This window comes from Bos indicus, chromosome 5 (assembly GCF_029378745.1).
Source record: "Bos indicus isolate NIAB-ARS_2022 breed Sahiwal x Tharparkar chromosome 5, NIAB-ARS_B.indTharparkar_mat_pri_1.0, whole genome shotgun sequence".
NCBI classification, from domain to species: domain Eukaryota; kingdom Metazoa; phylum Chordata; class Mammalia; order Artiodactyla; family Bovidae; genus Bos; species Bos indicus.
The window spans coordinates 74,528,784-74,544,146 of NC_091764.1; the positions used below are offsets into that span (position 1 = coordinate 74,528,784).

Here is a 15,363-nt window from a genome sequence, read left to right on the forward strand (position 1 = left end):
GTGACAAACACGTGCTCTCTGAGGGTTTGGGGGCTTCTTTCCATTCTCTGACCTGGCCTGCATCCCTCCAGTGCATGGTCTTCTGTGCTCACTTAGCCAAACTCAGTTTCTGTTGCTCAGAACCACTGGGATCTCACCTGACACAGGGGTCATTGTGGAATTGTATCATCTGCACATTGAGCTAAATGGGGTCCAGTATTAAGGGTTCAGGGGGATGTGGGGGTGGACACTGAATGGTTCTGTATCCAGTGCCTGGAACCCTGCCCAGGAGAAGTCTGTGCATCATTTGCATTCCCGAGGAACTTACAAAGAATTAAAGAAGGAATGAAACTCATGATTGCGGGATCAGACAGATGCTGGCAATGACTGCTGACATCTTCAGGAAGGAATGGAAGGGCTGACTGAAGCCTCGGGGAAACACTGGATGAGAGGGAGCCTGAGGCACTGAGGAAAGTCTTCCGAGGGAGGTTTGGACAAAAGTGTGCAGAGAGCCTTGCAGCACGTGGGGAGGGACTTAGGAGACATCCTGGGATCATTTCCAGGTCCCGGGTCTCTGGCTTCCTGCCTTGGGCTCCAGGCGTGGGAGCCAGTTAGGTGCTCACATGCTCCGCACATGGAAACACAGAGAGTCGGTGCCCTGTGGAGCAGGCCCGTGGGGGCGAGAGCCACACCCAGATGCTCCGTCTCCTTCTGGGACAGGAGGAGCCTGAGGCACCCCATGAAGGCTCCTCAGAAGGTCCAGGCAGGTGCAATCCCAGATGGGTGACCAAGTCAGAACATGGCCTTGGATGGACTTTCCCTCCATGCCTGCTCCCATCCTCCAGCCCCTCAGTCCTGCTCCTGGAGATCGAGTGAGCCTGGCCTCCAGCTCTACCCTCAGGGGAACCCAGCTACTGCACACTGCTTTGGTCTGCAATTAGGCTTCAGCATCTGTGCTCAGAGTCACGGGTAGCTGTGGAGGAGGTGAAAGCAGTTGTGTTAAGGTCAATACTCTTATGGGTCATTCTAGCCTGTGCGGGGAATAGATGAGTGAGGCAGGGCAGTGCCCCAAGGTAAACAAATGAAGGCAGTTCTGGAAGCTCCTGCAGGAGTCCTGGTGAAACGTGAAGGCAGCCTGGGCGAGGTGTCTGCTGTCTTTCTCTCCCCTCTGTTTACGACTGACCCTCTCTCACACCTGCACACAAGCCCTCCGCTCTCAATCACCCTTGGGTGTCCATTCTGGTCCCTGGGGCTGGAGGAGGAGCATCCCAGTGCTCAGCCCATGTCCCCCATACAACCCACGAAGCCTGCAGGGTTCTAGGATCTTAGGGAAATGATTGGATGGGAGCTCAGCAGGCAGGCAGGAGGAGCCATGGAGGACGTGCTCCCTTGAGACCCTGTGAGACAGGCTCATGGGGAAGGAGGTCAGGCATCTGGAGCCCAGCTGAGCCCCTCAGTCAATGCAAGGAAGCCTCAGTGAATCAGCTCATATTTATTGAACCAGAGTCTAGAGAACATGAGGTGGAGAGAACCAGAACCACCTGAAATATCTCATCCAGCCTCACCCCCAGCTGAAGAAGAAACCGAGGGTCAGAGAGTCGTGTCTATTGGCCCCAGGCTGTTTCATCTCCTGACACACTGAAAAGTTCCTTGACCTGTTTCTGCCTCCTTGTTTCATCCTTCTTTCTTTCTTTCTTTTAATCAACCTCTGTTCCTCCTCCACATTTGGATTTTCATGGAAATGTCACTGGTCTCTCAGTGCACTCTGGACCCAAAGAGCTCCTGGCAACGTGTCCGATGTTCCATCCACTGTGTTGTCACACCACTGCTGCCACCAACATCATCACCACCATTGTCATCAAGAAGCCACTGCCTGAAGATCTACACAGACAATTCTTCATGAAGACGTACAGATGGCCAGCAGGTACGTGAAAACATACTCAACATCACTAATTATTAGAGAAATGCAATCAAACTACAATAAGTTATCTCCCCTACAGCGATCACAGGGGCCATCACCTACATCTACAATGCTCTAAGGCTGTGGAGAAAAGGGAACCCTCCTACACTGTTGCTGGGAATGTAAATTGGTGCAGCCACTATGGAAGACCATGTGGAGTTTTCTTAAACAACTAAAAATAGAGCTACCTTATGATTTACCAATCCCACTTCTGGGCATATATCTACAAAAAAATTAAAGCTGTAATTTGAAAAGATACACATACCCTGATGTTCATAGCAGTACTATTCACAACAGCCAAGACACAATATTAACCTAAATGTCTGTTGACAGATTAATGAATAAAGCAAATGCGGTACATGTATACATACCATGGAATCCTACTCAGCCATAAAGAAGAATGAAATAATAGTATTTTTAGCGATATGTATGGATGTAGAGATTACTATACTGAGTGAAGTAAGTCAGACAAAGACAAATATGTTATTAACTTATATGTAGAATGCAGAACATAATAGAAATGAACTTACCTACAGAATAGAAACAGACTCATAGACATAGATAATGAACTTTTAAACCAAGTTTTGTGGGGATAGGTGAATTAGGAGATGGGATTAACAGATACACACCAGATAAACAAGGGCCTGCCTACTGTAGTAGCATAGGAACAGTATTCAATATTTTGTAATAAACTATAATGGAAATGAACAAAAAAGAATATAGACATATAAATACTCAGATGCTCTGTCATGTCTGACTCTGCAACACCTTGGACTGTAACACGCCAGGCTCCACTGTCTATGGGATTTCCCAGACAAGAATATTGGAGTGGGGTATCATTTCCTCCTCCAGGAAATCTTCCCTACCCAGGAATCAAACCTGTGTCTCTTGCTTAGCAGACACCTTCTTTACCACCTGGGAAGCCCAGATAAATAAATCGATACCTGTATAAGTGAATCACTTTGCTGTATATCTGAAATTAACAGAATATTGTAAATCAATTATCCTTCAATAAAACAAACAAACAAAAGAAGTCACTGCCCTAGTAAGACACAGATGACCATTATATCTACAGCTGTAGGCAGCAGTCCCTTAGAAGAAATGTAGTAGCCATCATGGTCAACAAAAGAGTCCGAAATGCAGTACTTGGATGCAATCTCAAAAATGACAGAATGATCTCTGTTCGTTTCCAAGGTAAACCATTCAATATTACAGTAAGCCTAGTCTATTCCCCAAACAGTAACACTGAAGAAGCTGAAGTTGAACGGTTCTATGAAGACCTACAAGACCTTTTAGAACTAACACCCAAAAAAGATGTCCTTCTCATCATAGGGGACTGGAATGCAAAAGTAGGAAGTCAAGAAACACCTGGAGTAACAGGCAAATTTGGCCTTGGAATACGGAAGGAAGCAGGACAAAGACTAATAGAGTTCTGCCAAGAAAATGCACTGGTCATAACAAACACCCTCTTCCAACAACACAAGAGAAGATTCTACACATGGACATCACCAGATTGTCAACACCAAAATCAGATTGATTATATTCTTTGCAGCCAAAGATGGAGAAGCTCTATACAGTCAACAAAAACAAGAACAGGGGCTGACTGTGGCTCAGATCATGAACTTCTTATTGCCAAATTCAGACTGAAATTGAAGAAAGTAGGGAAAACCACCAAACCATTCAAATATGACCTAAGTCAAATCCCTTATGATTATACAGTGGAAGTGAGAAATGGATTTAAGGGACTAGATCTGATAGAGTGCCTGATGAACTATGGTCAGAGGTTCATGACATCGTACAGGAGACAGGGATAAAGACCATCCCCATGGAAAAGAAATGCAAAAAAAACAAAATGTCTGTCTGAGGAGGCCTTACAAAGATCTGTGAAAAGAACAGAAGTGAAAAGCAAAGGAGAAAAGGAAAGATATAAGCATCTGAATGCAGAGTTCCAAAGAATAGCAAGAAGAGATAAGAAAGCCTTCCTCAGCGATCAATGCAAAGAAATAGAGGAAAACAACAGAATGGGAAAGACTAGAGATCTCTTCAAGAAAATTAGAGATACCAAGGGAACATTTCATGCGAAGATGGGTTCAATAAAGGACAGAAATGGTATGGACCTAACAGAAGCAATAGATATTAAGAGGTGGCAGGAATACACAGAAGATCTATACAAAAAAGATCTTCATGACCAAGATAATCACGATGGTGTGATCACTCACCTAGAGCCAGACATCCTGGAATGTGAAGTCAAGTGGGCCTCAGAAAGCATCACTATGAACAAAGCTAGTGGAGGTGATGGAATTCCAGTTGAGCTCTTTGAAATCCTGAAAGATGATGCAGTGAAAGTGCTGCACTCAATATGCCAGCACATTTGGAAAACTCAGCAGTGGCCACAGGACTGGAAAAGGTCAGTTTTCATTCCAATATCAAAGAAAGGCAATGCCAAAGAATGCTCAAACTACCTGCACAGTTGCACTCATCTCACATGCTAGTAAAGTAATGCTCAAAATTCTGCAATCCAGGCTTCAACAATACGTGAACCATGAACTTCCAGAGTTCAAGCTGGTTTTAGAAACGGCAAAGGAACCAGAGATCAAATTGCCAACATCCGCTGGATCATGGAAAAAGCAAGAGAGTTCCAGAAAAATATCTATTTCTGCCTTATTGACTATGCCAAAGCCTTTAAGTGTGTGGACCACAAGAAACTGTGGAAAATTCTGAAAGAGATGGGAATACCAGACCACCTGACCTGCCTCTTGAGAAACCTATATGCAGGTCAGGAAGCAAAGTTAGAACTGGACATGGAACAAAACACTGGTTCCAAACAGGAAAAGGAGTATGTCAAGGCTATATATTGTCACCCTGCTTATTTAACTTCTATGCAGAGTACATCACGAGGAACGCTGGGGTGGAAGAGGCACGAGCTGGAATCAAGATTGCCGGGAGACATATCACTAACCTCAGATATGCAGATGACACCACCTTTATGGCAGAAAGTGAAGAGGAACTGAAAGGCCTCTTGATGAAAGTGAAAGTGGAGAGTGAAAAAGTTGGCTTAAAGCTCAACATTCAGAAAACGAAGATCATGGCATCTGGTCCCACTACTTCATGGGAAATAGATGGGGAAACAGTGGAAATGGTGTTAGACTTTATATTTTTGGGCTCCAAAATCACTGCAGATGGTGACTGCAGCCATGAAATTAAAAGACGTTTAGTCCTTGGAAGAAAAGTTATGACCAAGCTAGATAGCATTTTGAAAAGCAGAGCCATTACTTTGCAAACAAAGGTCCGTCTAGTCAAGGCTATGGTTTTTCCAGTGGTCATATATGAATGTGAGAGTTGGACTGTGAATAAAGCTGAGCGCCGAAGAATTGAGGCTTTTGAACTGTGGTGTTGGAGAAGACTCTTGAGAGTCCCTTGGACTGCAAGGAGATCCAACCACTCCACTCTGAAGGAGATCAGCCCTAGGATTTCTTCGAAGGAATGATGCTAAAGCTGAAACTCAAGTACTTTGGCCACCTCATGCGGAGAGTTGACTCATTGGAAAAGACTCTGATGCTGGGAGGGATTGGGGGCAGGAGGAGAAGGGGATGACAGAGGATGAGATGGCTGGATGGCATCACTGACTCAATGGACATGAGTCTGAGTGAACTCCGGGAGTTGGTGCTGGACAGGGAGGCCTGGCGTGCTACAATCCATGGGATTGCAGAGTCGGACACGACAGAGGGACCAAACTGAATGAACTGAAGTAAGACACATCAGCTAGGGCCAAAGGTGAGTTGATGTTGGAGGAGAGGTCTAGAGACCACCACCAGGGGAAGACTCTTCCTGCTGGGACATCACAGCCTGTGGAGGGCGATAGAGGAGCCCCTGCTACTTCTGGATCCCAACAATCCCAACTGATGTTCTCCCATTTCCAACCCGTTCTATACCTGGCCTCTCATTGCTAGTTCGCCTGCCTCTCCCTTTATTCTGCCTCCAGTGTCACCTTTAGTCCAAAGTAAGTGGTTTCTGATGGGAGGGGAGTTTGGGGGAGAATGGGTAGGTGAATATGAATGGCTGAGTCCCTTTGCTGTTCACCTGAAACTATTACAGCATTGTTAATCGGCTATACTCCAATACAAAATAAAACGTTCTTAGTATGAAAAAAAGTGGTTTCTCCCCGCCTCTCATTCTCTGGTCCCCCCTCCTCCCTTAATCCAGGCTCCAGGCCCTTTCCTTCTCTCTCCTCATCTATCACCTACATCCATCCCTTCCCTGATGTGCTCAACCACAGAAATGCCAAATTCCTAGCACCCAGCTTCATTAATGTGGTCTCCCTCTCTTTCCCTCAAACAAGGTACCTCTGCACTTTAGCCCCTCACATGTCCCTGGACCCCACACTGCTCTGGGGGTGGTTAACTCAGGTCCTCCTGCTGACTCTCATAGATCTGGGTGAGCTCCTCCAACTTCCTCTCCAGCTCCCATGCCCGTCGCCTCAGGCTTTCAGCTGCTTCTGTCTTTGCACCATCATGCAGGTGAATTGACTCCTTCACCAGGAAGCCCACATCCACCAGAAGGAAGACCCCTGCAGCAGCCAAACCCGCGATCCGGGCTCCTTTGGTAATTGTTAAAGCTGTGGCTTTGAAACCTGTCTCTATATGCTGGATGGCTGGGCCTGAGATTCTCCCAGGGCTCATGCAGATGCTTGCATTGGCTTCAGAGCCAGGGTTGGCATTGCCTGTCTCCATGGCATGGGTGTGCATTTCAATGCATTGTATAGCTTCTTTCTTTTTTGTGGCATCAATGTGGGGGTTGTTATTGAGTACCTCTAGGAGAACCTCCCATTTTATGACAACAGTAGACATCATGCGACTGGCTTCGGTTTCTGCTGATGACCTCTTCACACGTTCGATGATAGTGGTGGACACACTGGTCACACCAGCTGCTGCTCCCAGCCCTATCCCAGTGGCCAAGAGCGCCAAACTGGCCCCCATTGTCATGGGTGTCAGAGCCAGGCCAACGATGGTCAGAATACTGGACACAGCACCAGTGCTGTGGGCCATCACGTTGGAGATGGTACATCCCTTATGGACCTTCTCAACCTTGTCTGCGAGCTCATGGAACTTGTCTATGAACTCCTCCAGCTGCCGTTTCACCCGAGGGAACTTATTCAGAAACCTCCTCCTGTACAGCTGCTCTTTGGAGAGTCTTTCTTGGTCCTCCTCTACTAAGACTCTTTTCAATTCGTTCAGATAATTGTGTAGTTCATCCGTGTCTTCCCTGTAACGATGAAGGTAAGGAATTAGAAAGGCAGTTTGCTTGTCTGTAAAATTGGCTCCATAATATCTGTTCTGCATAAATATAGATATGTTACTATAAATCATTAGAAAAGAATTTTATAAATGTAAAATTTTCTCTTTCAACCTTAAACATGTTTCATGCTTTATAGATGCTCCATCTTGAAATACCTAAACTTAGAATAGGTAAACGAGATCATCTTCGGATACTGGCAACTTAAGAGAGGTATTTGAGAGAATTCCCAGGTGGTCCAGAGGTTTCAACTCTGCGCTCCCACTGCTGGCCTTGACTCAATCCCTGGTTGGGGAATGAGGATCCCACAGGCCATATGGCTCAGCCAAAGAAAAGGTATGTGGTAAAGATGTCTCACAGGTGGGTCAACAACACCACTGAAAGAATTTTGGAGTGGGAACTCCACATGTAAACAAAGACGTGTAGGACTGGAGGAGAAAACCTTCATTCAAGGGCCTCAGTGTGTAGTGAGAAGTCTCCCTGCCCTTTGCCCTTGGCTACTGGGAAGTGGTCCCTAAGCCCCTAGAATTCTGGCTGATAGGAGTATCCTTGCCTGCCTGGGCCTTTGGTCACTGGTCAGTCTGAGAAGGGGACAAGTGACCCAAGGTCTCTGGGTCTCATGGTATCAGTTCTGCCATCTGGTAGAGCTGGACACTAGGGCACGAGTCTGACTTCCAGGAGGGGCTGGAGATGACAGGTCAGGGTAATTTGGCTTTTAAGCAAAGGGAGTGTCCCTGATTGGCAGCACTCTGTGCATCTTATCACAGGCCAAATACAGATCAGTATCGTGTTCTGAGGACAATGGAAGCTTTGTATGTGAAACCTGCCCAGTCTCTATCCTGTGGCTGGTGGGACCTTTTATCTTTTCTTGTAGTAAACTGCAGCTGGGATCATGAAGCTTTCAGTGAGTCCTGTCTATTCTAAACGGAATTCTTGAAGCTGAGAGTTGTTTTGGGGATCCCCTAAATTTGCCACTGAAGTCAAAGTAAGGGCAGTCCTGGGCACTGTGCCCTTACACTTTACAGATTGGCTGTCTCTATGACCTAGAATAATTTAAACCCAAAAAGTCAGAGCTAGAAGGCACCTTATAATCATTTGGTCTGCCATCTGCTGTCTTCTAAGCATTGTGCCCTTGACCTTCTCAGCAGAAGGTCACTGGGTCCACCCACTGCCCCAGTTGACAGGGAAGAGGGAGATGTACTATGAGCCCTGGTTTCCCTTGGACTCTCCAGCTCACCTCACTGACTCCTGACCCATCACCCAGCACTCTCAACTGCTCAGGGGTCACCAACCTAACTCACAGTTTACCTGGCGACAGCTTCATTGCCAGCACCCCAAGTCCATATGCAACTTTGTGGACCCTCTAAAGATTCAAGGGATTTGAGGAAACATTCATCTGAACAGCTAAGCCTGAGGAGACCAGCACTTACACAGCTGGTGGAGGAAGCGTTTTCCTCTTGGGTGGGGATGCGTGAGGCTCCTCAGAATCCCTCAAATGTCACACAATCACAGCCACTCACTGTGACCCTGGAGGGCCACCTGAGCCACACGGCCATCCCACTGTCAGGGGAACTCCATGTAGATTAGAAGAGGGTCCCCAATGGAGTGAGAAGTCAGGTCCCAGGCAGGGTGTGCAGACACAGTCACCCAGGGCCCTCTAGTCCAGCATGAGGGGATCCCACCAGGGAGGGAAGAAATGTCCCCCTCTCCCACTCAGGGGACCTCTGCTAGGGTCACAGTCCCTTCAGTTCTGTGTCCTTAAGGCCCAGTCTCTTCACTCTAGTCCTAGTCCTGCTACCCAGGCCTGCCTACTAGTCCTCCAACCTGGACCCACTGCTCCACCCTGACCCCTGGGTCTGACCCTGGTGCAGGCCTCCCCGGTCCTTTGGATGAGATGATTATACTTGGTTCCTCACCTCTGACCCTGCAGTTCACTCTGAGGACATCACCATAATCCATCAGAATTGCTATTCCCATTGGACACAGGACTGATCTGAGATTCAAAGTCTTAAGCCCACAGGCCCAAGAGTTAGGCACGGCTAGATCCAGGATCCCATCAGCTCCTCCAGTTCCTCTCTAGCCTCTCTCCCTTATGGGCCAGCAGGATCCTGCAGGGTTCGTACAGTTCCTAACATCAGGAATAGAAAGACTGTAGGCAGAAACCCAGGACACAAATGGTGGTGTCAGGATTTTCCCACTTGTCCCAAAGGAAATTCTGCTTGGTTCTCCTCACCAAAAAGAAGACCCTTGACTCTGTCTCTTCCCAACAAGTTTTTTAAATGTTACTATTGAGTATGTACTCTGTGTCAGTCATTATGGGAAGCACTTTACATGTATGATCTCAGTGTCCTCACAATAACAATGAAAAGATGAAGAAACTAAAGCAGAGAGTAGTTCAGTAACTTGTCCAAGGTCACATAACCTGCGCCTTCTTTGCAGGTTTCATCTCTTCTCAACCCACGATCATTCACTGTCAGCAAATGACATGGAGGAAACATTCCTGATGGGATCTTGAGAAGGAACACCCCTGGCCCCAACAGTAGGGTCCTGCCTGGAGGAGGCGTTACTCCAGGAGGAAGCTAGCCTGGTGCTGGGGGACGTGGGTGACCTTCCTGGTGCACCTGTGCCGGTTACCTGGACAAACTGGCCTCAGCCTTAATTCTCACCAGGAATTCATTCAGCAGGAGTAGCAGTTCCTCTCTGCTCAGTGTGTCCCAGAGACATTCAATGACCTCCTCAAAAAAGATCTCAATATCTAGATGAAAGAAAAGGGAATAAGATAAGAAAAATTAGTGGTGGGACATAAATGTTATTGAGTGCTACTGCTACTGCTAAGTCACTTCAGTCGTGTCTGACTCTGTGTGACCCCATAGACGGCAGCCCGCCAGGCTCCCCCATCCCTGGGATTCTCCAGGCAAGAACACTGGAGTGGGTTGCCATTTCCTTCTCCAATGCGAGAAAGTAGGGTTATTGAGTATAAAATAGTTAAAATTCATCTTGCTGAGCAGCAATCACCTGGGGTGATCTTGGTGAGGTCACCTAGGATTATGGATGGACTGTCCCCCTCCCCCCCCCCAATTTGTGTTGAAGAGTTAACCCCTTGTGACCTTTCTGAAGATAGGGATTGTAAGGAGGTTAGGTGAAATTAGGTCCTATGGGGGATTCCCAGGTAAATTGAGGCCATAGGCGGGATTGCCAGGGAGTTCTTCTAGTGGTAAAGAATTGCCCGCCAATGCAGGAGATGTAAGAGAGGCGATTTTGATCCCTGAGTCAGGAAGATCCCTTGAAGGAGGGCATGGCAAGCCACTCCAATATTCTTGTTTGGAGAATCCCATGGATAGAGGAGGCTGGCAGGCTGCAGTCCATGGGGTTGCAAAGAGTTGGACATGACTGAGCAACTGAACACACACACATAAAGAGAAGAAGCAGCAAGTGTGATTTGTTAGTTACCCCTTCCAAAATAGATGGGCAGCATCCTATAAATGAATGCTTTCATGTTTTGGCTGTGAAACAATTGAATACTCACGTTAAGTGGGATAAAGAATGTAATGACTACAAATAGCCTCAGATCACTACAGGGTAAGATTACTCCTCAATGAGTTATCAAAATCCCTGAGTGATTTCAGAGATCTGGAGGTTATGGAATTGTAGGTAAGATATTGGTGGCCAGGCTATATATGTGTGTGTGGGCTGGGATTTGACATCAAGTGTATTTCTTGGTAAATCCACACAAAGAGGCATTATCTTTATCTCACAGAAGAGGCAAGTGAAACTCAGACAGGACAATGGACAGCCCAAGGCCACAGAGCTGAAAGCTCTGAGGTTGAATCCAAAGTCAAGTGTCAGACACTTTTGGACATGACTTTGAATCCTCCTTACATTTAAAACTCCTGTTATTTGTTCATTCTACTCTGTAGCACACAATGGGGATTCTTTGCAACTCATTATTGGTGGTGAGCATGCAGTAGCATATATAGAAGTAGAAATATAATGTTGTACACACGAAACTTAGAAAACAATACAAACTCATGTTACCTAATTTTAAAAAAGACTTTAGGACCACATGCCATTGAATAAAACTACCATGTGAGAGGATTCCTGCTTCTGACCACAGACTCTAGGATGGGCAGTGGAGGGGATCCACCAGGTGGAGGAGGGGTGGAGCCAGATGTGATCCTCATCACCCCTTCCCTTCAGGTGGGAGGCGGCAAAAGCCAGACAGGGGTTCAGAGCAGGGTCCACTGACCCTTGCAGAGAGGCAGGGCTGGTGGCTGGGAAGAGCTGGAGGAAACAGCTTCTGTGGTGATGCCCTAAGGTCTGGGAGCGGGAGGAGGTTTGGGCCAAGGGAGAGAGCAGGAGAAGTCCAATGATGCTGGAGGACCTCCTCTCCCAGGCCTGCCTGGCCTTGGGGACTGCCATCTGCGGTCCATGTTCCGCGTGTGGTCTCCTGGCCTCCGTCCTGAGTCACTTGCTTGGTGGGGGGAGAGGCAGGAAGTCAACACTTTGGTCATGGCTCCCTGAGGAGAGGGCTGGGAAGGAGGCTGTGGGAAGACCCCAGGGTGAGGGGAATCTCCTGGTCTCTTGGAAGCTCAAGGATGTTTATCCATCCTCTTCATGGTTCTTGATTCCTCTGTAGTTTAACCCAGCCTGGAAATACCACCTTCAATTCTGGGTCACAAGTAGGAACCTTCCAGAGAAGAGAGAGCTGACTACCTGAGCAGTGTCCGAAGTTTTCTGAGCTCATGGTGGCAGCAGGGGCTCTCAAGAGATCTCCCTTCAGCTCCTTGTCTGCATCAGGCTGGAAGGAGGTGTGGCTTCACCCTTGGGGACAGAAAAAGACTGTGAGCTCCACTGTGAGGAGCAGAGGCTGCAGGGAGCAGCGAGGGACAAGTTCTCCGGTGGGTTCCCCCGGGACGGCCACCAGTGCCTCCAGGAACTTAGCCCAGTGCGGTTCTCTGTCTCCTGGGCTCTGCTGGTTGTTAGTTAAGAAAAGTCATTCACCTCCTACAGCTCCTTCCAGGCCAAGTCAGAGTCCTGCTCTCCTATTGAGGCACAAGGAGAAGGTAATCAGACAGGAGACAGCTATCTGCGAAGTTATAGGAACAATAAAGCCAGAGACTAGAAGAACAGATAGGAGGTGAATACTCTGGAAATGAGGTGAGGTTGGGACACCTGTGTTTTTGAATTGATAATAAGTAATATTAATAACATTGATCCAGTGTCCTTAACATGCAGGCTCCTGAAACTCACTCAAACTTAGCTGAGTCCAAATTGTCACGCTGGTGCCAGAGTCTGGACTAGACCCTGACTCTTTCTGATCCAAATCACATGTGTGTGATGACTATGCTCTACTCCTTATATATACAAAAAGATTTATTTGTGGATATATGTTAATTGGTAAATGACTCTTCCTTCCAAAATGATGTCTTGCTCCCTATCAAGTCTCTCCTTGATAAAGTTCCTGGTGATACGGCTCCCATAGCCCAGGTCTTCCTTGCTTCTGCAAGAGCCTTTTTCCCCACAAGGGCCTGGAGTCCCACCAGCCCTGCCCCAATTCCTGTATCCCTGCTCTGAGTGGCTGAGACCCCTGCAGCTGTTCTGTCCTCCTTGCTTTCCCCTCCTGAATATTGGACTTGATGTAGTTTCTAATCCTTTATGTAAATAATAGTGCAAAGAACATTCTCCTTGTGTAAGGCTTCACCTACATCTGAGACTGTATCCTTAAGCCATATCTAGAAGTAGAATTAAGATCAGATGGCATCAATACCTAAAAAATTTCCATACCTAGAGCCACCATGCTATGCAAAGAAACTGTAGCAATTTATGTTCACACTTATAATATATGAGGGTGTCCATCCTTTCAGATATACCCATTCTCAGTGGTCTTTCTTTAAAAAAAATCAGATCTTTATAATTAAACCATTTATTTTGGTTCTGCATGTGATTATCTTGCCATGGGAGATGAGGAAGGAAAGCAAATGTTGATGATGTTTAGCTACTCTTTTTAAGAAAGCAAAAGAGCTTCTGTCAACTCCTCCTCCTGAGACTTGACTGAAATGATGGTAAAGGTATATATAGGTATAATACCATCTACTGATAAGAGTGCCTGGTTTCTGTAGTGTAGTGGTTATCACGTTCACCTAACACGCAAAAGGTCCCCGGTTCAGAATCGAGTGGAAACAGCTTCACTTGGGCTTCCCTTGTGGCTCAGTTGGTAAAGAATCCACCTGCCATTCAGGAGTCGTGGGTTCTATCCCTGGGTTGGGAAGATCCCCTGGAGAAGGGAACGGCTACCCACTCCAGTATTCTGGCCTGGAGAATTCCATGGACTGTGTAATCCAAGGGATCACGAAGAGTCGGACATGGCTGAGCAACTTTCACTTTCACTGATAAGAGCAAGTGGTGTTTGTTATCATTGCTCTGCATTGGTATCGGCTCTGAAACTTTACCAATGGTACCTCATATGTTGTTCCATTAGCTTTTGACATGTGTACCACTGTATCCTCATTTAAGGATAAGGAAGCTGACACATAGATGTTAGCTGACTTACCTAAGATCAGAAGGCTTGCCCTTGGTACACTGGTTCCACCCCACTCATGAGCTAAAGAACCCATAGCCTGCCTCTCCTCCCTCTGCTGCTAATAAAAACAAGCATGGGAGCAACAGGAGACCAGAGTCTTGAACAAATGTCTGAAGACTCACTGGATGGGGAAGTGATAGCTGAGTAAAGAGGAATGCAGTAGAGGGAGAGAAGCAGGGAGCGTGTTGACAGGAGAGAAGAACGGTCTGCTGGGCAGAGCCCCAGAGGGAGCAAGATGAGAGGGAGGCCGAGGGGAGAGCAGGGGACAAGCCCACCTCCTCCATGTCCCATCCCGTATTCACAGCAGCCTTCACCCTTCACCATACTTTTAGAAAGTAACTTGAAAATGAGATGCAGGAAAAAAAATAGATGACGTGTTTGTTTAATTATGGAGGAAGGTAAAGGATACCCACAAGAGAGATAGATGTGGGATCCAGGAGTCAGGAACATCAACCCCGTGGGAAGGGAATCCAAGGATTCCAGCTGGGTGCGCAGCAGACCTAGAGAGAAACCAGTCCAGAATGGGATAAGAAGTCCAGAGTCTGTGGGGACAGGGGACTCGGTATCACATGAGGCACAGTTGGAAAGAAATGGAGGAAATGCTGAAGATAAACAGTGAAAGGGGTGAAAATGAAGCCAATTAGAAACATCAGGAAAAACTAAAGCTCAGGAGGAGAAGGGGACGACAGAGGATGAGAGGTTGGATGGCATCACTGACTCAAAGGACATGAGTTTGGGTAGGCTCTGGGAGCTGGTGATGCACAGGGAGTCCTGGCGTGCTGCAATTCATGGGGTCGCAAAGAGTCGGACACGACTGAATGACTGAATTGAACTGAACTGCTGAGAAGCATGTACAGCTATATGGTACAAGTTAGCTCTTAAAAAATGTATTAAAATATCACCAAAAATGTAAACTCTTTTGTTTGATTTAAAAAAAATCGTAAGTAAATATATCTATATCCAAGTCCTTTGGAGACAGTTGTAAAACTGAAGTAATATTAATATATATAATATGATATAACTCACAGGTGTATTATAACTCACAGATGTATTAACTCACAGGTTTATTAGTGATTCAAAAATCTTAGTTTTATTTCATTTATAGTCATTATAAAATAACCTTTATCTTACTAAAATAACCTTTATCTTTTAAAATGAAACAGAGTATTTAATATGTGAAGTAAATGTACTTGTTAATATAAAAATCAAAATACACTTCTAGAACTTGGGAGCCAAAGTACTGAAGGGAGGAGGAAGATTAATATCTCAGTTTATAAAGCTGGGAATCAAGAAATAGTAGGTCTAGTCGAGAGCATAAGAAACAAAGATGTAAATAAACTGATTACAAGTACAAAGCTTTGTAACAGAGGATATACAATTAGTGGAATAATGATAAAATGCGAAGAAGGGGAAAGGTATAATAGAAAGTATAAAAATAAGTGAAACCCTTATTTTTCGTAATAAGAAGTAAATAAATGCTATCGAATTTAAGTCAAGAAAAACCAAAATGCAATACTTACCACTTGTTAGCTATTGTGGTTGATGACTTCCC

General features: G+C 46.2%; 1 protein-coding gene and 1 long non-coding RNA gene across 3 annotated transcripts; one reads left to right on the plus strand and one right to left on the minus strand.

The window, feature by feature from the left end:
• Window positions 1-1,451: 1,451 nt before the first annotated feature.
• On the minus strand, window positions 1,452-15,363 carry LOC109559510 (apolipoprotein L3-like). 2 transcript variants are annotated; one of them, XM_070789716.1, is made up of 4 exons: window positions 15,332-15,363; window positions 11,945-12,052; window positions 9,866-9,986; window positions 1,452-7,201 (listed from the first exon to the last, which is right to left on the minus strand). In XM_070789716.1, the coding sequence occupies exons 2-4, from the start codon at window positions 11,973-11,975 to the stop codon at window positions 6,337-6,339; spliced, it is 1,017 nt and encodes a 338-aa protein (XP_070645817.1). In that variant the 5' UTR covers window positions 11,976-12,052; window positions 15,332-15,363; the 3' UTR covers window positions 1,452-6,336. The 2 variants fall into 2 exon arrangements, with proteins under 2 accessions (XP_070645817.1, XP_070645818.1); XM_070789717.1 differs by lacking the exon at window positions 15,332-15,363 and having other exon boundaries at window positions 9,898-9,986; window positions 11,945-11,981.
• LOC139183171 (uncharacterized) lies at window positions 6,453-9,868 on the plus strand. Its single transcript, XR_011566699.1, has 3 exons — window positions 6,453-6,541; window positions 7,371-7,567; window positions 9,671-9,868. It is a non-coding gene; the product is annotated as an uncharacterized lncRNA (long non-coding RNA).